At 45.5% G+C, this 24,546-nt stretch overlaps 1 protein-coding gene across 4 annotated transcripts in view; it reads left to right on the top strand.

Moving 5' to 3' along the window:
- Positions 1 to 22,944, top strand: part of FHL1 (four and a half LIM domains 1) — a 77,128-nt gene extending 54,184 nt beyond the window's left edge. The window contains exons 1-7 of one of the 4 annotated variants that reach the window (XM_066249329.1): positions 9,929 to 10,076; positions 18,085 to 18,266; positions 18,709 to 18,883; positions 19,488 to 19,657; positions 20,122 to 20,308; positions 20,875 to 21,074; positions 21,456 to 22,944. In XM_066249329.1, coding sequence (XP_066105426.1) covers positions 10,055 to 10,076; positions 18,085 to 18,266; positions 18,709 to 18,883; positions 19,488 to 19,657; positions 20,122 to 20,308; positions 20,875 to 21,074; positions 21,456 to 21,539 — 1,020 coding nt within the window. In that variant the 5' untranslated portion in view covers positions 9,929 to 10,054 and the 3' untranslated portion in view covers positions 21,540 to 22,944. Of the gene's footprint in view, positions 1 to 9,928; positions 10,077 to 16,498; positions 16,614 to 18,084; positions 18,267 to 18,708; positions 18,884 to 19,487; positions 19,658 to 20,121; positions 20,309 to 20,874; positions 21,075 to 21,455 lie in introns of those variants that run through there. The other 3 variants (XM_066249331.1, XM_066249330.1, XM_066249332.1) reach the window with 3 other exon arrangements.
- Positions 22,945 to 24,546: the final 1,602 nt, after the last annotated feature.

Raw genomic sequence — 24,546 nt, 5'->3', positions numbered from 1 at the left:
TCCCTCCCTCCCTCCCTCCCTCTCCTCCTCCCTCCCTCCCCTCCTCCCTCCCTCCCTCCCTCCCTCCCTCCCTCCCCTCCTTCCTCCCTCCCCTCCCCTCCCCTCCCCTCTCCTCCCCTCCCTTCCCCTTCCTTTCCCTTCCTTTCTTTCCTTTCTTCTTTCCTTCCTATTGAGAGGAGGGAAGATAGAGAGACAGACTCCCACATACACCCTGACTGGGATCTACCCAGCAACCCCCATCTGAGGCCAATGCTTGAATCAACTAAGCTATCCTCAGTGCCCAGGGCTGATGCTCACACCAGTCCAGCCATTGGATATGAGAAGGGAGGAGAGAAGGGGGAGAGAAGCAAATGGTTGACTCTCTTGTATGCCCTGACTGGGAATCGAACCTGGGACATCCTCTCATCAGGCTGACGCTCTATCCACTAAGCCAACAGGTCAGGGCCAGGTAGCCTCTATTCAGTTGACCTTCGTAGGCCAACCTGAGATAAGAAATGTGAAACATGGGTGGCCTGCCTCATTAATTAGTCACCTCATGTTAGAAAGTCTAGTCATCCACTGGACTCACTGAGCCCTTACTCGGTGGGAGGAATGTAGGGAAGAGCCTTCCTCACCCCAGGCCTGAGCAGGTGACCTCGATCTAGCAGGTCTTTCATTTGCACTAGAAGATCAAGAGAGCAGAGTTTTGTTCTCCCTAAGTTTCCATCACCTGTTCTTGAACCCTCCTTATCTGTGTGGGACATACAGCTCTCCCTCTGGGCTGTCCCACTGCCAGAGGCTGAGTCCTCTGAGTTACTAGGATTTTTAGAGTTTCTGTCTGGTGCGCCAAGCATTCTCAGGCCCATAAGCCTTACAGCTGACTCTTGGCCAAAACCCTGAGCTCTTATCTCTTCTCCACATATCCTCTGTGAACTGGTGAACTTGAAGATAAATTCCTCTTTTGCAGAAATCTTCTTTTGGGACAGCCATATTTTTAGAGTGTACTTGAATAAATATTTTGTGCTTACAGTGTGTCAGCTACTGTTGTTTTTAAAATTTTTTTAAAGATTTTGTTTTATTGATTTTACAGAGAGAGGAGAGGGGGATGGGGCTTGAGAAATATCAACTCATAGTTGCTTCACTTTAGTTGTTTATTGATTGCTTGTCATGTGTGCCTTGACCGGGCAAGCTCAGGGTTTCAAAATGGTGACCTCAGCATTCCAGGTCAACACTCTGTCCACTGCACCACCACAGGCCAGGCCATGCCAACTACTGTTCTAAATGTTGCGGATATTTACTACTTTATTTCTCCAAACAACCTAATATAGGTATTGTTATACCTATTGAGGTGAGCAAACTGAGTCATGAGAAGTTAAGTATAACTTGCTTGCACACAACCAGTAAGTGGTTAGAGGAAGGATTCGATTTTGGATATTTTGGCTCCAGAGTCCATGACCTTAGCTACTACTCTACATTCCTTTGGAACTTAAAAAAAATGGATATAGCCATATTAAATTCATGGCAGGTTTCAAATTATTTGTCTTAGAACAATATTAGTTATTCAAACAATCTTATATAAAATTAGGCTTTAATTTATTTTGGGGAAATTTTTCAAAAATAGCTGTAATCCAGTCTTAACCATTTAGTCTGAATTCCATTGGAAGCGATAATAAGCATCGATCTTTGTTTGGTTTCTATACCTTAGAAAATCTAGTCTGGTTTACACACTAGGTATGTATTCACATATTTGTTCTCTTTGAGTATCACAGTGCTTGAAAACGAACAAGAAAGGTTGGAATTTGAAGTAAACGTGTTGTAATCTTGTCAAGTGCATAACCTCTGGTAGCTTCTGCTTCTCTAGCTGCAGACTCCTCTCGTGTTCTGTTTGCTGGAGTTCGTGTTCCTGTGGTTCTGTTCATGTCCTTGCTGCCTGGCGTAGTGAATATATTGCCTGACTTTTTAAACACCTTTGAAACCGCTCACTCGTGTTCCTTGAGTGTCAGCTGTTTCAGGCTAACCCTCTGCTCCTCCATCATCCTGGTCCTTTTCTCTCTTGGTTCTATCTCAGCTGCCACTTCCCAGTTATCTCCACTGAAGTCTGGTCTCTTTGACTCCACTTTGGCTGTAGCCTGAGAAAATCTGCAAAGTGGTCATCTACAGATCTTACAGCTGTCCCTTAGTCTGGGGTCTGTGACCCAAACACCTAGCCTCTGCTGCTGATTATCAAAAGTCAAGGGATCCTGAACCCCATTGACCATAAAGCTCATGTCTAGGTTTTATACTGTCATGAGTAAAGATCCCTTACTGGCAGCAGCTTGATATGGCGTAAGGAATAGTGCTCGGAAGTCTGGACATTCGAGTCACAGAACTGGAGCTGCTGTTAACACAGTGAAGAAAGTTCACTTCCATCTTTGGGTCTTAGTTTCCCCATCTGTAAAATGAGGTGATTGAACTAGACGGTGTCTGTAATTTCCAGTCTGTCATTATGAAGATGGAGACACCCACAAACTTCCCCCCATTATACTCTGTCCTAGCTATGCACAGACTGACAGATAGCAAACTTCCCACCCCAGCAGTGGCCTCACGGCAGGCCACACACACAAGCACGCTGGCCTTTATTCTGATCTGCCACTGATTTTTCCCATAATGATGCCTGTCTTTGCAAACAGAAAAGGTCCTTTCTCAGAAAATTATTGGTGTTTGTTCTCTTAGTTGTGACTCACTATGGACTACCACCCTCCTGGATCCTCTTGTGAATATCTACTTTGAATCCAAATTGAGATTCATCTGCTCAGGCAGACAAATAATGGCCCTTGGGAAAAATGTGGCATCTCGGGACCAAGTGAGGTTTTCACCTTAGGGACTGTCAATTCTCTAAATTCCAATTGCCCCTACTATTAATCAACCCTACTGCCTAACAAAATCTAGACTTCTGAGTGACACCCAGCTCACTGCTTGACCTCTTTCATTTTTCTGTGCTCCCACTCCTGCTTCTGTTCACTTTTACCAACCTTCACTCAGAATTCTAGGGCTAGTCCCTGTTTAGGAATTGAAAACACCAGTGCATAATAATGTTACATATTAATTAAAGCCCTTTGGTAAATGAAGACAGATTTTATATTACTAGTTGGGATCTCAGGCCAGGAAGTGCAGGGGTCATAAGGTACTATGATAATACCTCTGGTCAAGGTGGTTGATCTTCATTAGTAACTTTAAGAATAAAAAGAATGAACCTGCCCTGGCCAGTTGGCTCGATGGTAGAGCGTCGGCCTGGCGTGCAGAAGTCCCAGGTTCGATTCCCGGCCAGGGCACACAGGAGAAGCGCCCATCTGCTTCTCCACCCCTCCCCCTCTTCTTCCTCTCTGTCTCTTTCTTCCCCTCCCACAGCCGAGGCTCCATTGGAGCAAAGATGGCCCGGGCGCTGGGAATGGCTCCTTGGCCTCTGCCCCAGGCGCTAGAGTGGCTCTGGTCGCAACAGAGCGACGCCCCGGAGGGGCAGAGCATTGCCCCCTGGTGGGCAGAGCGTCGCCCCCTGGTGGGCGTGCCAGTTGGATCCCGGTTGGGCGCATGCGGGAGTCTATCTGACTGTCTCTCCCCGTTTCCAGCTTCAAAAAAATACAAAAAAAAAAAAAAAAAAAAGATTGAACCTGACCAGGTGGTGGCGCAGGGATGTGTCGACCTGGGATGCTGAGGACCCAGCTTCGAGACCCTGTGGTCACCAGCTTGAGCATGACCCCATGGTCACTGGCTTGAGCCCAAACATCACTGGCAAGCCCAAGGCGGCTGGTTCAGTTGGAGCCCTCTGGTCAAGGCACATATGAGAAAGCAATCAATGAACTAAGGTGTCGCAACAAAGAATTGATGCTTCTCATCTCTCTCCCTTTCTGTCTGTCTGTCCCTGTTTGTCTCTCTCTCTGTCTCTGTCACACACACACACACACACACACACAAGATTGAAGCTTATTTGATTTGTTGGATTTTTTTTCTTGTTAATGGATATTATCAACCAAGTAAATCATAGATGCAAGTCATGCATGTTTAGCCTTCAAGGATCTATCAGAGGCTTTAAATGTCCACAACAGGTGGGCTTGGTGAATGCCAGGACTTAGCATAATTGAAAGGGTGTTTTGAGTCATGGCACATGGCAACATGGAAATAAAACAAGTATGTCACAAGTGGGTGGTAGAAATAGACTGGAAGAGAATTTTAACACCTAAAATATGACAGATTTATCCCTATCAGCTTCTCAGTTTCATGATACTTTCATTTTCCCTTGGTCTGAGATTCTGTATGTGCATTATATATTCCCTCTTAAAACTTTCTCTTTTCTGTTTTCTATTATTTTCTCTGTATCTTCTTTTTTAAATGCTGCTTTAATTTTTTAAATATCCAAGATCATCAATGTGGCTTACTTTGAAAGTCACTTGTTCAGTGTTTTTCTTATGGTGGTTTCTGGTTAGAGATCCATAAACGTCTCTGTACCATGTGGTTAGGATAGTTCATACATCTTGATGAGAGTTCCATAGCCATGTAGAAAGCGGTCAACTTTGGGGACAGGAGACATTTGAAACTGTTACAAATCATGGGATGACATTTCCAAAAATCACATGGCAACGGCCATGGTAGGTGTTTAAATTCTTAATCTCTGTGTGAATGTTACAAGGAAACGTTTAAATTCTTAATCTCTGTGTGAATGTTACCAGGACACCTTCTAAACCCTGTTTAATTGTGAAAGGAACAGGTCTTCATTGGAATAAATTAGCATTTTCAAGGTGTTTTGCAACTTGCAGGGCTCTTTGTTTCATGTAACAGGTCTTCGCTTTTCATAGCCACACTTTCCTCTGCTCTGAAACTTGGAGACCCTTTGGGGCGGAAGAATCCCAGCTTTGCTTTCACTGGGATATTGCAGGATGAAATAGCCCTTCAGGTGGTTCTGGGGGCTCCTTTGTTTTACTATTTGATGGATATGCCCTTGGGAAGTTTAAGCAGTGACTTTGCAAAAATTTGACTTGTCAATAAGAGTTAAGTACTCTTCCCGCCATAAAGATTGACAGGAACATGAGATGGCAAGAGCACATAGGACGAGAAATCCTTGGGAGAGCTTAGCATCGAATCCCATCGTGTCATAGTGCATGACTAGATACCTGATCTCTTGTTGGCGAAGGGACGAGTAGTCTGACAAAGTTATATTGGGAAAAAACTTACAGTACATTAACTTAATAGAAGGCATGAGGGGAAGAATGTAAAAAAATGAAGCTCAAACCTCTGGTAAACCCACGAAGACTCCATTCCAGATTGTCATCAGCCTCTTGCCTCTGGCCGTGACTAATAGCCAGTAATTGTCTGAATAAGCTTTTCTTTTTTTAAATGATTTTTTATTTTTCAATTACAGTTGATATTGGTTTCAGGTGTGCTATCAGTGATTAGACATTACGTAGCTGAATACATTTTTAATCATTTGGAAATTCCCTCAGTAAATGAAAAGTGTAGTAAAGGGAGAAGGGTCAGCACAAGCCAAGCTGTGAACGAGGAACTCCTGAGATGCAGGCCAAGTAGGTCACTGAATTTGCTGTGTTCGCCTCTTAGGCTGCGTCTCTTTGAACTCGGGAAGTTTGATCCTCCAGGTGGCGTTTCTGAGATTGCAGTGCGAGAATCCCTATAAACCTGATTCCTCTGTAACTTCACCAGTAACCTTGTTTCTCTCTTGTCTTGACGATGTAGATTTCATTAGAAGAATTTAGTTATTGACATCTCAGAAGAGCCTCATTTGAAAGCCCTCAATAAAGTCCCACTCTTGCCAGACCATGCTGCCTCCCAGATCCCCCATTGTTTCCCTGAGCACCCAGAATCACCACATCAGAGGGATCGCCAGCTCCTTCCCCTCCAATAAGTCAAACCTGTCCTTTCAGTCCTGCCACAGTGGCCCTTACATCTCTTCTTTTACTTCCATGTCCATTTTCCCTGTTGCTCTCATTCGTTCAGTGCCCCCTGTGGCTCATCTGGACAACCGTGATACCTTCCACACCTCCCTGCTTCCAGACTTTCTTACCCAGCATCCACCCTTCTTCTCACCACTCACATTGCCCTGGCATCACCCTTCCTTTGGACCAGTCACAGAAAGGCCCTTCACACTCTGGCTTTTCCTTTCTTTGTACCTTGATGTGCTACCACTTCCGAATCCCATGTTCCTGCCCTCACTGGGCTATGCCCTGCTTCTGGGGCAGGCCCTGTGTTCTTGCCATATCTTTGCTGACATTGTACCTGTTGTTGCAGTTCCTTCTCCTCTTATCCTTGTGCTAAAGTCTTACTTGTTCTTCAGGGACCAAGTCAAATATTATCACATTCATCAAGTCTTGTTTGAACCCCCCCCCCAAACCTGATATGACCACTGCCTGTGCTAAGTTGCAGTACCACTTTATATCTTTTATAATACCATGCTCTGCCTTGCCTGACACTCATTTGTATATTGATCTTGGTACACTTAAAAGGAAGGATCTTACTCTCTATGAGCAGCAAAAGACCCCTCACCACGTACTTAGCAGGGTAGGACAGCTGTTCCGCAAGTGTCATCTTATAAAAGACATCATTGGATAAGGTGCTATCATCTAGAGATGGAGACCAAGAATAGGTTAAAATGTAACTGCTTAGCCGAAAACAAGAATGTGTACATAACCTCTAAAGTAAATGTTTCTCAGATGATCCCTTACAAGGGGGCGCTTGGGACATTTGTTGCCTACAACTCACTGAAAAATCATCCTGATGTACACTGGAGTGTGAAAGACTAAAAGGTTGAAATGTGGCCTTCATCCACTGAAGAGATTTGTTAATCAAACACCAGCCAGCTCAACCAACAGTATGTAAAGGCGACTTGTAAACAGTATAGTGATTATTAAAGGTATTACTAACATCATACTGTTAATGTGTAATGAAGTTGGCTCAGACGCTACTGAAACCAGTGATTGTTTGGGCATGCGCTAACCGCCAGGGGTTCTGAAGTCCTAGTCCAAGATGGCAAAATTCCTAGGTATTTTTACTGAGAAATTGTGTTTCACCTCAAAAGGGTCTTTTGTGTTTTGTTTTCGTTAGAGTTGGAGATTTTGGACTTGAAGCCATGAGTGTGGGCACAAATGTGAGTAGGCAGTGGTCAAGCTTCCTGAAATTTTTAGGAAGGCAGAGTTAACCTGGTTGAAGTAAGTTGCAGATGGAATAAATGCAGTGTTGTAGTGCCGAGCTCTCAGCTCTCACTGACTTGTCATAATAAACTAATTAATTAATGGTCAGGAAGTAATGATCTTGGTTTTTGTGTTTTACCTTGTGTTTCAGACAAAATAGATTTACATTTATTTGCTAACTTCTTAACAGTGTCCCTCTGTCCATACATACTGTGTTGTTGCTTTTAAAATTGATCGGATGGCTAATGGAACTACTGCATTTGCTAAAAGAACACACCTCTTGATGCATGGCTTGAAATGTACTTTTTAGAAGAAAGCATTTGGCACTCTTGTTTTATTGTTCACAGTACTACAACCTGGGCATAGAAGACCTTGGCTCTGCCTAAAAATTTACTTCACTGAAACCTAAAATTTAGGGTTCATAAAGGTTAATCATCTAGTAGAGCATTTCCTTGGGGTGAAACATTTAAGTTTATTTTAGGGGTGTGGTATTGTTCAGACTGGCCACGGTCCCTACCATAATGTAATCAGGCTGGATAAGAAACAGGCTAGAGAGTCATGGGGAGAAAGAACAGTGTCACTTCCCTTCTTTTCCCAGGCTTTTTTTTACATTATCATGTAATTTTCCTTTAACAATTTATCCTTGTGCTAAAGTCTTACTTGTTCTTCAGGGACCAAGTCAAATATTATCACATTCATCAAGTCTTGTTTGAACCCCCCCCAAACCTGATATGACCACTGCCTGTGCTAAGTTGCGGTACCACTTTATATCTTTTATAATACCATGCTCTGCCTTGCCTGACACTCATTTGTATATTGATCTTGGTACACTTAAAAGGAAGGATCTTACTCTCTATGAGCAGCAAAAGACCCCTCACCACGTACTTAGCAGGGTAGGACAGCTGTTCCGCAAGTGTCATCTTTTATTGTTATGACATTTTTCAGCTAACTAGGAGTCACTGATAGGCCAGCTTTTATTGTTATGACATTTTTCAGCTAACTAGGAGTCACTGATAATTTTAGCTGTTATTTATTTCTTTAGTGACAGAGACAGAGAGAGGGACAGATAAGGACAGACAGGAAGGGAGAGATTGGAAGCATCAGTTTTTTGTTGTGGCTCCTTTGTTCATTGATTGCTTTCTCATATCTGCCTTGACCAAGGGGCTATAGCAGACTGAGTGGCCCCTTGCTCAAGCCAGCGACCTTGGGCCTCAAGCCTGTGGCCATGGGGTCATGTCTATGATCCCACACTCAAGCCAGCGACCCCACGCTCAAGCTGGTGACCTTGGGGATTTGAACCTGGCTCCTCTGGGTCCCAGTCCGACACTCTATCCACTGCGCCACCTGGTCAGGCTCAGCTGTCTTTTAGATGAACTTTTCACTAAATGTTTGAAGACAGTAAGAATTGTGAAACTCATTCACTGATTTATCTATGAAGCACGTATCACTTACCTGCTATATGCTGAGAATAGGAAGACAAGTAAAGCAAGCATGTTGTCAGCCCTCACCCTGGCAGGGGAGATGTATGAATGGGGCCGAAACCAGTGACATGCCCTGGATGAGATAGTGTCTTTAAGGTACTAAGCTCAGGGCCTGATGCAGAATGAAGGCTGGCTGCCTTCCTTAAACTTCAGTGGCCAAAGCCATTTTTAGGGTTCCAGGTGGAACCATGTTTTGGTTTTATAGGAGGCTTGATTAACACCTTTTGCTTCTTCTAATTCATTTTTTCAACAAATAATTATTGTGGAGCCAAACTGGGATAACTGTTAGAAAATGCAAGGGCAGGGAGCATGGTTGCAGTTTTAAATAAGGTGGTCAAAGAACACATCCCTGAGAAAGTGACTTGCAGGAAGGCCTTGAGGATGCAGAGAAGCAACCGTGAGAGGCTTGGTGCTGAGGGAATCAGTGTTGGGACCTTGAGGTGAGCCGTGTCTGGAGGATGTTAGGGATAGCACAGAGACCAAGGAGGCTGGAGTTGAAGGGAGTGACGGTGAGGGGGACAGGAAGGAGGCCAGAGAAGGAGCTAGGCAGCTGATCATGGAGGGACCCACAGGCCATCCTGAGGACCTTGTCTTTTCCTAGAGCTTGTTCCTAATGACCAGCCTCCAGCAATTGGATGGCCTGTTGAGGTATTACAGCATGATAGGTTGCCGTCTTCATGTTCATCCAGATCTTCACATGTATTGTCTCTATAGTGAAAAGCAAGATACTTCATTTGTGGGACATCAAGTCTCTTTCCTTGTGTACATGGTGGGTATAGGCGTGTATGTTTCTGTCCTACCCTGCTGTGCCTGACACTAATGAGATATATATGGTACTAGAGTTGTTCTTTTCAGTAATTCAGCTAATCTGGTCCATAAGAAGGAGGACATAAATAATGTCCTTGGTGTTTATATTCATAATGTCTAATTACTTACAATTATACGGGTCGCATAGGTCTATCTCTTATAGTTACTTTGACTCTTAATAGCACAAAAGTAAATTATTTGTAGGGCCAAATACAAGCTCCTTCAGCATATAAAAGTGGGTTAACAAGGGTGGCTCAGCGTTAAGCTATGCCAGGGCTGAGTCCAAATTTTATTCCGGTACAGGGATGACTTTCTATGTGGCCTCTCTGGCTCTGGAGCTAATTTGGATGCTGAGTAGCCGCACAGGTATTTATATGTAGTGTTTGGTATTTTTACTGTGTCCTATTCTTCTCCCTTGGATCACCTAAAATGGTTAAGAATTTTCTAGTGGGATTAAGGTTGTGATCTCTGGGGAGGGGTGGGCCATCTGCTCTCAGTTATTTTTGTGGTGGCTGCTTCCCCTTAAATGTATGTTCACAAATGAGCCACAGCCTTATCAGCTGGGGTCCAGGGAGGACTGGTCTAGGTGCCGCTGCTGAACTCAGTCTCTGAGCCATGGCTTCCCACAAGCATTCAGGTAAAAGCTTCATATTCTTCATCTCCTGAGCACAGGTCTGATAGGGCAGTGACTCCGTTCTTTGCCTGAAGGATACTTTTTGAAGAAATGAATTTAGTTTTCTTTCTAAATAGTAATTAAGACATAGCTCATCTCTGTTCTGTCCTTGCCTTCTAATGCTGTTTCAAAGGCAAAAGATTATTCTTAATCAAGTAAAACTAGCAGTTTGAGTGGCTTAACTTTTAAAAATATAAATCTGTTACTATAGTGTACCTCTTTTCAGGACATTTTATGAAACTGTAAGAAATTGTGTGAGAGAAGAAGATGGTTTTGGTTAGAATTTTCAGTTATTTAGAAGATACAAATATTTATCTTGACAGTACTTTAAGTTAAATTTAAGGTGTTTAGAAAAAGGTCAATCAAATATGGAGCTGGAAGGAGGATCTATAACTAAGAAAGTCCATAATGACTTACCACATATCTTCCCTTTTTCTGAGCAGTGTTTTTAGTCTTCCTGAAGAAGCAGCTTTGATCCTTTTGATATAACACTTAGGTTATTAATTGAGAAGGGGGCAAAAGTTCAGAACCCTTAGATAGTCATTACCATAAGACTCATCCTCTTGTCTTGTAACCTGATGGTAAGGAAGCCCTTTGGTCATGGACAAGACTGCAGAATAGGGGTCAAAGGATTAAAGGCCAGGCAGTCTCCTCAGAGTGACCGGTGCTCTCCAGGCAGCCTGCTGCCCGTCCTGCCTGCGAAGCCAGGACTGTTGTCATTGCTTTGTTGCCCTTGGCCTGAATCACGGTCCCCTTTCTTAGAAACCAAGCAGGTTGGCCTGTCTCTCGGTTTTCAGATGAAGGGACAAAGGAACTATCAGTGGCAGTCTTTTAGAAAACTTATTTTTGAAAGCTTGTGATTGCTTGTCAATATGCAAACAATGGGGATACTTTTAGAAATGTCTCCTCGGATGTTCTAAGACAAATGTGCTGCAATGAAATTTCCTGCTGTAGTGAATTAATCTGTAGTGTTTTCCTTGTTTAAGATCAAGGGCTGTTTGTTGACCCCCCCCCAGGAGCCATTTTACAACATGGAACCACACGCCTGAGGTTGTGGTAATCAGCCAACATATACATTTTGTTGGTGTAGACAAACTGTTCAGCTATACCAGTTGTTCCAGTGGACCTTGAATACATGTTAACTGGGAGAGTAACTCCCCATTTTATCTACTAGTTAAGAGACAAAATAAGGACATATGTATTTAAAAGGTGACATAATTATAGCACATCCAGCCTTTGTTTTGTTTTTTTTTTATTTTTTTATTTTTTCATTTTTCTGAAGCTGGAAACAGGGAGAGACAGTCAGACAGACTCCCGCATGCGCCCGACCGGGATCCACCCGGCACGCCCACCAGGGGCGACGCTCTGCCCACCAGGGGGCGATGCTCTGCCCATCCTGGGCGTCGCCATGTTGCGACCAGAGCCACTCTAGCGCCTGAGGCAGAGGCCACAGAGCCATCCCCAGCGCCCGGGCCATCTTTGCTCCAATGGAGCCTTGGCTGCGGGAGGGGAAGAGAGAGACAGAGAGGAAAGCGCGGCGGAGGGGTGGAGAAGCAAATGGGCGCTTCTCCTATGTGCCCTGGCCGGGAATCGAACCCGGGTCCTCCGCACGCTAGGCCGACGCTCTACCGCTGAGCCAACCGGCCAGGGCAGTCTTTGGTTTTAAATTGTACCCAATCCTGAATTTATTCTTGCTTATGAGTCTGGAGGCTGTAACTGTGACTAAATTAGACACAATAATTGACACCTTTTAGATGAGTTTTTAAATTGCGAACTATCATTTTGTACTGCATTGGATTGACAGGTCCATGAAAGCAAATGAAAGGGACATTCACATCGCCTGGAAATTGGCTTTGTGGGTACAGAATTGGATCAGAGTCCGTTTTTAGTGACCATTTGCATACATAGAGGACATTTCAAGAACAGGAATTTATACTTTTGTATTGAACACTTACTGTCTGCAAAATTATGTAGATTCGAGATCCTTTACCCATTGGCCTTTCAAGTTAAGGCCTGGGGGAGGAAAATAAGAGCATTTGCCATGTTGTATAGCAGTCAATTCCCTTCACCAGCCACTGCCCAGTGGGTTTCATACCCCCAGCAGTGTATTCTCAGGGCAGGGATGGAAAGTGAAAAGGGGGCTTCGAGGGAACAATCAAACTGGACAGGTTTCTTAAAATAACTGAAAATGGTAGTCAGAAAATTTGGTCAAGGGTGAAGCTGAATGCTTTGTATTTTTAATAAGCACCAAATGACTACCTACCACTTCACCGCGACCAGAGACACTAAAAACACATGCTCTATTGCTGTTGGGTGAGAAGTGCTTTTTTTCCTTTTGGGAAGATGAAATGTGCTGCCCATAATGTGTACAGCATTAAGAAAAGCTTCAACTAAGGGCCAAATAGCACTAGAATAGAATCTGACCTGGTGGAAATGCAATGACACAGAGTTTTTTATTTTAATAATCTCTATGTACCCCTCCTGAAACTAGATAGAATCTAAATTGTATTACGTGGCTATCAGGGAGCCAGAAGAGATTTATATGGGTTTTTCTCCTAAATGCAACATACAAGTGAAGTTGCTAATAACAGCAAATCATTCTGCACCTACTCGGAAACACTTTCTGATTTTCCATGAAAGACTACTTTTCAGCCATGGCTCATGAATTTCATCTCATTCCAGCTACTAAGATGTTTATTCCCAAGTGTCTGATGACACCTTCAGGTGTGTGAGCATGTCGATTATACAAGCGTCCTATTCATCTGCTAAGGCTCCATTCCATTTGTTGAGTGTCTCAGGAAAGCAATATAGCCATTCTCTGGAAGCCTGTATTTATACATGGAGTGACTGACATACCAGTATGTTGGACTTAGCAATTAATAGGCCAGAAATAACCTAAACTTTTCTTTTTCCTTTTGGGTTGCTGCTCATGGTTTACACTGCACATGATACCACTCAGCAGAAGTATATAGCTACAAAGATGCTACCTAGTTATAATATTCACATTTTCCTTAAATATTCTTCTTTTGAGCCACTTAGGCATGCGAGTGAAACTGAACATTAGCATTAACTATGGGAAAAGATACACACAAAAACACAAGCAAGATTATTAAATGTATATTGAATCTTCACTTGTGACAGGTGTATAGTTAAAACAAAAGCTTGTAGTGTTATTACTCGTATATGTACATGACCAAATCAAAAGCCAACACTTTTTACTGAAATACTGAGGTTTATCTAGGTACCTTGTAGCATGCTGGAGATATTTCAGGAATTGTCTGAAAGAGGGAAGTGGTTTTTTTCTGTGTGTGTGTGTGTTTTGCATTTTTCTGAAGCTGGAAATGGGGAGAGACAGTCAGACAGACTCCCGCATGCGCCCGACCGGGATCCACCCGGCACGCCCACCAAGGGGCGATGCTCTGCCCCTCCGGGGTGTCGCTCTGCCGCGACCAGAGCCACTCTAGCGCCTGGGGCAGAGGCCAAGGAGCCATCCCCAGCGCCTGGGCCATCTTTGCTCCAATGGAGCCTTGGCTGCGGGAGGGGAAGAGAGAGACAGAGAGGAAGGAGGTGGGGGGTGGAGAAGCAAATGGGCGCTTCTCCTCTGTGCCCTGGCCGGGAATCGAACCCGGGTCCCCCGCACGCCAGGCCGACGCTCTACCGCTGAGCCAACCGGCCAGGGCCGGGAAGTGTTTTTTTAAGTAAGAAAGATGTGCCTTTGAAGCAAGCATAGTTTGGAAAGTCAGGCTACTACTACCTCGGAATAAATATCTAAAGCTTGATCACCCAGTCACATTTCCAACAGATTCTAATCTACTAAGTTTATAAGGGACTGTCGGTGACATATCAGCACCTTAGAGTCACAGGGGCCTTCCCCTGATTTTTTAAAACAAATCTTTAGTCTTCAAAAACTTCCAGGTCTGTTTGCCTGGAAACAATAAAACACTATTAATAAAAGATGTTTTAGAAGCTTAATGATGATGAGTTATCTTCATCTGTCGTTCATAGGCATGTACTATGTGACTTGAGTGTACAAGGCCCTGAGTTAGCGGCCCTAGGTTCCTAGCGTATTGGCAAACTTTTCTGTGATAGCCTCATCACCACGTCTGGATGCGGGCCACACTGTGAGGGTTAGATTAGTCAGAAAGCTACCCTGCAGCAAATATGGCCTGGATGGAGACAGGCGCGGAAGGGAAGCAGTGCTGTTCTCACATGTATCCAAGTTTCATTTCATGACTGATGACATACCCTTTCCCAGAGAACAGCTATATGGCAAGGCAAACAGACCTGGAAGTTTTTGAAGGCTAAAGAAATTAGCCTTTCAAATGTACTTAGAAATTGTTAAAGGGATAAAAAGTACTCCCTATGAGAAACACCCAAATATCTGCCATTCATTAAGGTTAAAGAGAGCCCCAAATCAAAGGTAAATGCCACCATTACTTTTCTCTGTTCTCTTATTTCCAACAAAGGGAAAGAAAGGAGAGTGCAAAGCTTTTCTTCTATCATGAAGTCAGTGCTTAACTATGGCTCATTTTGGTGGAGCCCAGAAATCAGGGTATTTGCGGTCTTTTCAGAAGCTCTCAGCATTGTTATTTATAAACTGTTTTCTTCAAGTTGTTAACCTCTTTGAAGATAAGTAGTAACAAAATATTTGCTCTTGTACACATCATTCATATTTGATGCCAAGTTGTGACATGACAAGTATCTCATCAGCAGGAATGCATCACTCCAGCATCCTCCTAAGCACACTGTGTGATGACAGTCTGAAATAGTTTGGGACCAAATAATCATAAGGTTAGAAAAACATGAGTTAAGCTAATTCAAGTTGCCCAAAGTTCCACTTAATTGGATTTATTGCAAAAGAGTCCTAAAGTTAATGAATTTGTCATCGACATTGTTAACATGCTTTGAGTATTTCCAGCCTGTTTACTTATTAGGCAATAAAGCCAGAATTCCTAGAAGTGCCTATTTTATCTTGACAAATAAGTGTTTCCACACACATGAAAAAGGCTTGAGTCCACTGTGGAAATCATTTCTAAAAGGATGAACCTGGATCTTTCACACTGCAGAAAGAAAAAGTAATAACGCCTAAAGATAAAACCCCAAAACACCATTAACTTCGGTGGATTCATTTAATTTTAATTTTTGCTTGATTTAAGACTGAGTCCTAGAAGAAAAATAAAATGGTGAACAACTTCACTGTGACTCCATGTTCAACATTCTCTGGCACTTCCATGTTCATGGGTGACCCATGGATTATTTCATCATTTGTTTGCCTAGAAGAAGGTGATATTAAAATGAGTAGTGTTCAGGCTGGCCAGGTAGCTCAGTTGGTTAGATTATCATCCTGATATGCCAAGGTTGAGGGTCTGATCCCCAGTCAAGGCACATACAAGAAGCAACCAATGAATGCATAAATAAGTGAAACAACAAATTGATGTTTTTCTCCCTCTTCCTTCCTCTCCCTTCCTCTCTCTCCCTCCTTCTTCTCCTCCCCCTTCCTCTCCCTCCCTCCCTTCCTCTTCCTTTCTCTAATATCAATAAATTTTTTAAAACATAAGTAGTGTTCCAAGTTTTATTCTATAAGTAGAGACTCTGGTAAGGCATGAGGGATTTTTAGAGCCAGCTGAGGTTACTAATCAGTGTTGTCTAATCTTATAGATTCTGATTTCTGGCCAAATGGCATTTAGGAGCCACTGATAATTTAATTTCCTGGCATTTACTGTTACTAGAGATTTATTTGGTTTCTCTTCTCACCCCGTAACAAGAAAGTATATCTTCATTGAGTGCACAATTTCAATATGGAAAGCCAGTAAGAAAAAAATTTATGTGACACATGAAAGACTAGCAAGAATGAATTAAGAGTGATTTTCAATCACTGTGACAGGCACATTTTTGTATATGCAGAGGCTAAAGGCAGTTTAAAAGCTGCCTTATATAAACTGCATAGTTCAAGGAGATAGACCCTGATTTCACCATGTCTCTACTTTCGATTTCTAACCCAGTTATGTAAGGGAATGTCCTGCTTTTCTCTTAGGGAAAAGTGCTAGTAAGAACCTTCCTCTTGTTTTGATAAATCTCTGAACTGTGATAAAACTGTCTCAAGCAATTATCTTTGCCCAAGAATGTCACTTACTTGCTTCAGTCATTGGTTATGGAGATGAGGGGTCATTTGTACGCCAGCACAAACTTGAATGGGCTGGCTCGGACATGATGCTTGTCAGTGGTCTGATTGCCTATTTTGGGGGGCTGGGTTCAGAAACTGACCCAGTTCGGAGTGACACTTCACCAGCCTTCTCCAAGGCAGGGTCTGAGACACAGGGTGTGGTTTCCTTAGCTCACACTCTGCTATTTGGTTGCCTATGGGAACAAGATCCAAACAACTTGGCCGTGTGTGTGTGTGTGTGTGTGTGTGTGTGTGTGTGTGTGTGTGTGTAAATAAAAAGACTGGGAATGAGACCCAAACTGGGAGTTCGGGGCTGTTCAGTTAGTGGCAAGGCTGCGGTGAGTACCGGGCAACTGCTTACTGCCCTCATTCTTTCTCTCTCCATCACATTGGGGGCGTCTGCTAGCGCGCATGCTTGTGGGTAGCTGGGGAAAATAAGCTTAATTCTCACGTTTCCTGTGTACATTAAATAATAATTATTTGCCCATGTACGTTTCTTTTTCAGGAAGAAAGGAACAAGCTAGCATGTGTTTAAGAAGTTGAGAGCTTATAGATATTCACATTTGCTAACTTTTTGGTGACAGGGTTTAATAGAATGCCTTACCAATGCTTGTAATTGCAGGTGGGTGGTCCAGGGTCGGGGTGGGTGAGTGGGGCCCAGGAGGGGGAACAAAGGGACTTGCTCATATGAAGGTGGCAAAAGAGGTTCTTGGAATAATCAGCTTAACTCTAAAAGTCACTGCCCCCCCCATATTTTGCTTTAAAATTGTAATTTTTCAAACAGCAAATGTCCTCAATAGTAATACTCATTGACTATATCTATCTTCACTGGCTTGAACAAAGGGGATATAATTTTGGCCTGTCACAAAACTGCACCTCACTATAACAAGTAATTCACAATTGCAAAACTTCCCAGTACTGAGCATGAACTGTTAATAAATCCTCTCTTGCTTGATTGTTTGGGTCTCAAAAGTCAGTAAACAACCTTGGACAAAACTCCTTAGGACCCATTTAGGGATATAAAGGTATTCTGCCAGATTTAATGTAAATGCAAACATTTTAAGCAAATTAATAGATTGCTTGTGTGCCTAGTGTTGTCTAGAGTCAGCAGTAAGCCTTTGTTCAGGTGAACTAAATTTTATAGGCAGGAGGAAAATGAGGCCGCTAGAGGATGCTCCCCACCCCGTCTCTCCTTTCCCTGCTAGGAAGTTCTGGAGAAGCTGGAAGCTGGTAGGGAGGTTTCTGGCTCACTGTCTAGAACACAGCCCTTTCAGCAGAGGCTCTGGGCACGTCCATCCTCTGCAAGCTGGCTGAGCCAGCCAGCTTGTGACCGGCCAGGCGAGCATCCCTCTCCTGAGCAGCTGCAGCGTGTGGGCTGTGCCGAAAGCTGTGTCCCTTTGTGTAAAACAATGCCTTCTCTCCTGCCTGTTCCACCACAACCCTGCACTTATTCACATCACTGCTCAGCAGCGCCACAGCACCTAGAGCATCTGGCAGGCTAATACCAGCTCTCACCCACTTGTCCAAAGCCTACCCTCCCAAGCTCCCTCAGTGTTTTGTGAAGCAGCCCAGTGGGATATCCAAGCAGGGGCTTCTGCCAAGTTCCCAGGGACTTCACTGGCCATCGGCCTTCTGATCCTTGGAGAGCTACCCTCAAGGATTCTTTCTTCACAGGAGTCTTAGTGAAGTAACTGTTGCCTTGGGAGCCACAGGCCCCACACAGCCTTGCACCGCTGTCCCCTGAAGCCTTTGTGGCAGAGCGTGCTGGTCTTGACATTGGTCATTCATTCTGCCTGCTTGCCCCCGTAGGTCCCTCCAGGTACAAGGTGGGCACCATGGCTGAGAAGTTCGACTGCTATTACTGCAGGGACCCCCTGCAGGGAAAGAAGTACGTGGAGAAGGATGGCCACCACTGCTGCCTCAAGTGCTTTGACAAGTTCTGTGCCAACACCTGCGTGGACTGCCGCAAGCCCATTGGTGCCGACTCCAAGGTAACAGTGGTCCCACATGGGATGGGACAGGGTGGCTTTCCTGTGGCAAGATAGCAAAAGCCTACCCTCTCATGAGTTCTCATGAGTCAGCCGCCATTGTGGAAGGCAGGACAGGCAGTGGCATCGAGACAAGGGAACAGGCCCTGGCCCTAGAGCCAGCCGCCCACCCTTGCCTCCAGCACTTATTCCGCTAAGTGTCCCGAGCTGTCTGTGTGGGACCTGAACTGGCTGGTGCTGTGGCCCGGGCCAGCTGTTGGTGTATTGTTACTTGTTTCAGGAACTGGGAATCTTCTGTCCTCACCTCCTGTCCTTCATGTACTCACTAGAACATTCACCTCAGGGCATCCCTCGGACTGAGGGGCGGGGCCAGCTCAGCACCCAGCCCCACCCCCAGCGCTGCCAGGTCACTCATGGCGGGCACCCCCTTCTGCTTGGTTTCCAGGAGGTACACTATAAGAACCGCTACTGGCATGACACTTGCTTCCGCTGCGCCAAGTGCCTGCACTCCTTGGCCAACGAGACCTTTGTGTCCAAGGACAACAAGATTCTGTGCAACAAATGCACCACACGGGAGGACTCACCCAAGTGCAAGGGCTGCTTCAAGCAAATTGTGGCAGGTACTTCCCACACTCCTGCTGGCCGGGGAGGGGGCCTGTGGGCAGAGTCCACGTGGGGTTGCTTGGGACGATGGGGCTAATACTGCTGGGAGCTGCTCTTAGCTTTCTGCATATATATGCACGCATATATATACACGTATACATGCGTACACATATATGCTCGCACACACGCACACACGCGGAAACTAAAGACCACTGGAGAGAACTGTCTTTGGAAAGAGAAGGAAGTGAAAAGTATGTAGCACTCTCTCATTTGGGTAGAGTAAGTGATCAAAGCATGCTTCTTCCTTAGGGTATAACTCTGGGTAGGCCAGGCCCCCACAGAATCTTTTAAGTCCACAGAAGGCATGGGAGTGGGGACTCAGGTTTCTACTCCTCACACACTACAGCTGGGGGCCCTCCCCGACAGGTCTTGGGTGGCGTATCCACAAGTAGGTCACTGTTGAGAACCCCCAGGGCTAGGTTCGTCATAAGTCTGAGGCCAGCGACTGCAGGGCCTGCACTCCCTCACCTCCGGAGGGCCCAGGGTGGGAGCTGAGTGGATGCAGCCCCCTGCAGAGCTCTGTCAGCGGGGCTATCCCATTGCTTCCCCCTCCCCCCGCAGGAGACCAGAATGTGGAGTACAAGGGGACCGTCTGGCACAAAGACTGCTTCACCTGCAGCAACTGCAAGCAAGTCATCGGAACTGGAAGCTTCTTCCCTAAAGGGGAGGACTTCTACTGCGTGACTTGCCATGAAGCCAAGTTTGCCAAGCATTGCGTGAAGTGCAACAAGGTATGTAGCCAGGGGAGTTCTGTGCGGACTGCTGTTCCTAGAAGCGTTTGACAGCTGGCAGAGCACCTGCACACACACTATCCCATTCCATCCCCACTGTGGCCCTGTGATGTGGGAATTATTATGCTCGTTTTGCAGATGAGGAGACCGGTAGTAGTAAGCAGTGCCCGAGCCAACTCAGGCTGTCCGAAAGGTGCCCACAGGGAGGCACAGGCAGCCTTGGCTCTAGAGGCCAGCCTCCACCACCTAGTTGCTCTGGAACTTTGCACAGGGCCTCACCTTTTCTGAGCCTCGGGATCTTCATCTGTCACTCGGGGATAATAATAGCACCTGCCTCCCATGGCCATTGTGGCGATTAAATGAGATACTGTAGACCAAAGCGCCCAGCACAGTGCCTGGCACATAGTAGGCATTCAACAAAATGGTTGTTGAATCTGAATTCGGTGCTACACTCCCTGGTCTAGGCCATCACATCTGGAGGAATCACTTACCAGGATCAGCCCTGGCATGCCGAGTGCTTTGTGTGTGTTACCTGCTCTAAGAAGCTGGCTGGGCAGCGTTTCACCGCTGTGGAGGACCAGTATTACTGCGTGGATTGCTACAAGAACTTTGTGGCCAAGAAGTGTGCTGGATGCAAGAACCCCATCACTGGTAGGCTAAAGAGTCCTTGCTAAGTCGGCCAGGCTAGATTTTGCGCATGGTAACCATCTCTCATTTTCCTACGTCGGTTTCATCCACAAAGGCCCCAAAGAATGCCCCATCCCCTTGCCATTGTGGTCCCAAAGCCCCCCAACTAGTGTGACTTCTCCAGCAGGCCAGGTTAGCCTTTGCAATACAGAACACTTCCTGACTGCTGCCGCCTACAGATGCTGTGCTGCGAAGTTCATGAGCCTGAGACCCGCACCTTGGGCAGGCAGTGCTCTCGGGATGCTGAGGCAGAGGGGTGGCAGAGGGAGAGAATGGTGCGGGGTGGGGACAGGCTGGGGGAGGCAGGGGAGGCCAAAGAGCAATAGGCCAGGATCAGAAGAGCCCATAGTTGAAGGCTAGCTCAGAGGTGCCTGTTGGCAGCTGTGTTGTGATCAGAAGTCGAGCTAATCACTTCATTCCTCATCTTGCGGCCGCGATCCATGTGCCCCGGGCCCTTCCCCCACCTCCACTGTTCCCATCTCCCGGGGAGCCTTGAAATGTACATTTGAGAAGACTTTTGCCATCCTCAGGGAAAAGGACTGTGTCAAGAGTGAGCCACCCAGTCTCTAAAGCTAGGAAGCCCCCAGTGTGCCACGGGAAACGCTTGCCTCTCACCCTGTTTCCCAGCGCCAACCTCCGGGGCAGGCATCCGGGTGGAGAGAGGACTTGTCCCTCGTGGGTGGTGGTTCTTTATAGAAAAAATCGAAGCTTAGCAGCTCCTCGAGGCCCGGTAAGTGCACACCCCACAAACAACCCAAGTTTGCCTCCTGGTGGCCACTTTGATGCCATGGTCATGACTAAAAAAGAAACTGGTTATGCTGGGAGGTCGGTGCAAGCATCACAGGGCGATTGCAGTGGCATGGGAGTGTGGGTTCTTTAAATTAGAGAAGCCCTTGGCTGAGCTCTGGCATCCTCTCAGGTCCTTGTGAGCTGTAGCAGGGTCACGGTGGCATGGTGTGGGTGTCAGATCGCGGTGGGGAGGGGTGGCCTGGGAGCTGGGCACACGCTGCCCTGGTGTGCTTGCTGGCTCTGTGAACGGGCAAGGCAGTGGTCTATTTGTCACCTGTATTCAGTCAGCTGTCTCTTTTGTTCTCTTTTGTGTTTTCCACAGGGTTTGGTAAAGGCTCCAGTGTGGTGGCCTATGAAGGACAATCCTGGCACGACTACTGCTTCCACTGCAAAAAATGCTCCGTGAATCTGGCCAACAAGCGCTTTGTTTTCCATCAGGAGCAAGTGTATTGCCCCGATTGTGCCAAAAAGCTGTAAAGTGACAGGGGCTCCTGTCCTGTAAAGTGGAATTGAGTCTTGTTCTCTGTGTCCCTCCCTCTGCCCTGCACCATCCATAGGGAACGAGCAGCCTTTCACCTCTTCAAAGCTGTCCCTTCCGTGTTTTCTCCCATTTTACAGTAGTACTCAAATAAGGGCACACAAGCGATCGTCCTAGGATATAGCAAAAAGCAACCCGCAACACAGTGAAATTTTCAATGGCTGGAGTTAAAAAATGAACACTTAGATAGACTGACTCTTCTGCATGTTTCTCATAGAGCAGAAAAGTGCTAACCATTTAGCTGCTTAGAGATGTAAGCAAGAAGCCTGAGATAAAGCCCCACTGAGGCCCTTTGTGACTCAGCTGGGACCCACCGTGTCATCACATGACATACAAGAGTTGCAGCGGCTGCTCCAACTCACTGCTCACCCTGTTCTGTGAGCAGCAAGAGAACAGAAATGCATGGTTTAACTTCCTCATCAAACCTTCCATTTGTTCTTTTGTGCTTTTGATCAACTAATACGAATTTCTAGAAAATTAACATTTGAGCTTAGCTGTGATTCTAAACTGACCTTTTCTCTGTACTAACATTTGAGTTCCCCGTGTGCTGTGTTTTCTGAACGTTCCTACTTTCAAGCATGGAACACACAGGTGATTTGGAAGCGTAGGCAGGCCTGAGGAAAACGAGCCTGTTTCAGAGGAGCATCATCACAGTGGATGCTTCTGGAAGCTTAACAGCACTAACCCAGCAGTTGTTTTTCTTTTTTTAATTAATAGCAACATAGTTTATGGGTTTGAAGACTTGCATGAAAATATTTTAGCCCCTTCAAACGTTCCTGCAGTTTTAAAATCATCCTAAAGAAGTAACCATAACACTCTAGAGGGGTAGCTGAGCAGGCACCGGGACTGTCATTGCCATGATTGTGACATTTCCAAACAGTGGCGACGAGTTGAATCCCTTGTAACATAGTAGTTGTCTGCTCTTGGTCTCTGTGTTAAAGAGGTCTGCTCCGTTCCATCTCTTGTGACTCTGAGGACCGTTCCTTAAGAGCTTAGCTGGGTCTCCGGGGCAGTGGGGCAGCCACCGTCCTCACAGGCAGATGTCCATGTAGTGCTGACATGAGATGCAGGATCACCTACTTACTGTATTCTATCTACGTTGTTATATTACATAGAATGAGAAATCAAAGTGAACATGTAATGACAATACTTATTAACATTCTTTCGTAGCGGTGCTTAGAGAAGCCAATGCCTCGTTTCTGCATTTCATCATTAGCTATTATCATCTAACGTTTCAGTGTATCCTTACAGAAATAAAGCAGCATATAACTAACTTGCCTCCTGTCTTTTCGTTTTGCCCACTGGAATTGCTATGAGGTGATACTACTTGATCCAGAAACCTGAATGACTTTTTTTCCTTCCTTCAAGGACATAACTCAGTTTAATGTGGTTGCACAGAGTATAGAAATTACAAACAAAACAAACCTATAATAGCACTTGGACCCAGTTAAAAACAATATAAAAAAACATTTTGACCCAAAATAGCATTTCTTAGATGTTCCCATCCCTTAAAAAGGGCACATTGATTGTTTTGGGCCAGGGGATGGGAGGTGGGAAGGGAACTATGGCTGAAGCAATGACACTGAGAAATAGTCACGATCCCTATTTTGTTGGTTCCCCTTTCCCTGCGCCCTCCGGAGCCATGAACCCGTTGAACAGGACTGTTCTCAGTGCTGCCCCCTCCACCTTTGGGCCTTCAGGAGAACCTCATTTCCCCTTGTGGACAGTGCTTATTGGGCAAGCTGCTCATTTGGGCCGTGGACGGGCAGGGCGGGTAGGGAGGATGGGCAGGGCAGAGGTGGCAGCTTCTAGATCAGTGGTAGTCACTAAGGGGCGCTCCAGCTTTCATGGTGGGCAGTAGCGGAGCAACCAAAGTACAAATAAAAAGATTTAACTATACTAAGTTGTTTTATAAAGATTTACTCTGCCAAACTTAGTGAAAATCCGACATAAAGTACTTTGTAAGTAATTATTATTATATGCTTTAACTTGCTGTAACTCTGCTTTATATATCTTATAAAGTCAAGTCACTTCCCTACTTTATAAATCACCATGACTGTGGAACCCCTGGGTGGTTAGAAAATGTTACTACTAACAGAGATACTAAAGTGGGTGGTGGTATAAAATGGTTGACTCCCCCTGGTCTAGATCATTGCACACCTCTGGGGCTCATGTTCTCGAGCCATCGCCCTGAGCACCCTCACACGGCTGTTGCAGGGAGGCACTGGAGGTCCAGTGAAGCAGGTGTTTGCTGCCCTCTGCCACACAACGGGAGGGTCTTCAGGCCATAAGGGCACCTAGTCACACTACATTTCAGCTCCAGGCAGAGTCGGGAGGAGAGAGCAGTAGCCTTAGATGAGCTGCAGGCCCAGGACAATAAAAGCAAAGGGCAGAACCCCTTGGGTTCTAATACATATTTATTGTGATAGAATGGAATCAGAACCTGTCAGCAAGAAACTAGGAGCATTTTTATGAATGTTGAACATCCCCTCGTGTATCCCTGGAGAAATGAGCAACCCTTAAAACAATGAAAAAGAGTACTCCGTTATCTTCTGGGGTCCCAAGAAAGTGGGTGGGAGGTAGGGAATTAAGATGACTTCTCTCGACTTCCTGAGACCCTGACAAGGGGTGGAGCCCAGAGGGGACAAACCTTGGACAGAGAGGGCCTACTTCTTCCTAACAAGCTTAAGATTTGGGCATCAGCTTACATGCTCTTCTCCACAGAAAGAGACTGTGACACATGTCCACTGCCCTCCATTTCTGCAAACTCTGCACCTTTGCAGCATCCAGCTTCCCTGGGCATTTAACCATCCAGTCTTCCTTCCTGGTCCTCCTACTTGATTGCCCTAAGCTCATTCTTTGTCTTCCAATCCAC

This window comes from Saccopteryx bilineata, chromosome X (genome assembly GCF_036850765.1).
Source record: "Saccopteryx bilineata isolate mSacBil1 chromosome X, mSacBil1_pri_phased_curated, whole genome shotgun sequence".
Taxonomy (NCBI): Eukaryota; Metazoa; Chordata; class Mammalia; order Chiroptera; family Emballonuridae; genus Saccopteryx; species Saccopteryx bilineata.
Note: the sequence above shows the minus strand (reverse complement) of the source record. Positions and strands in the feature narration are given on the sequence as shown.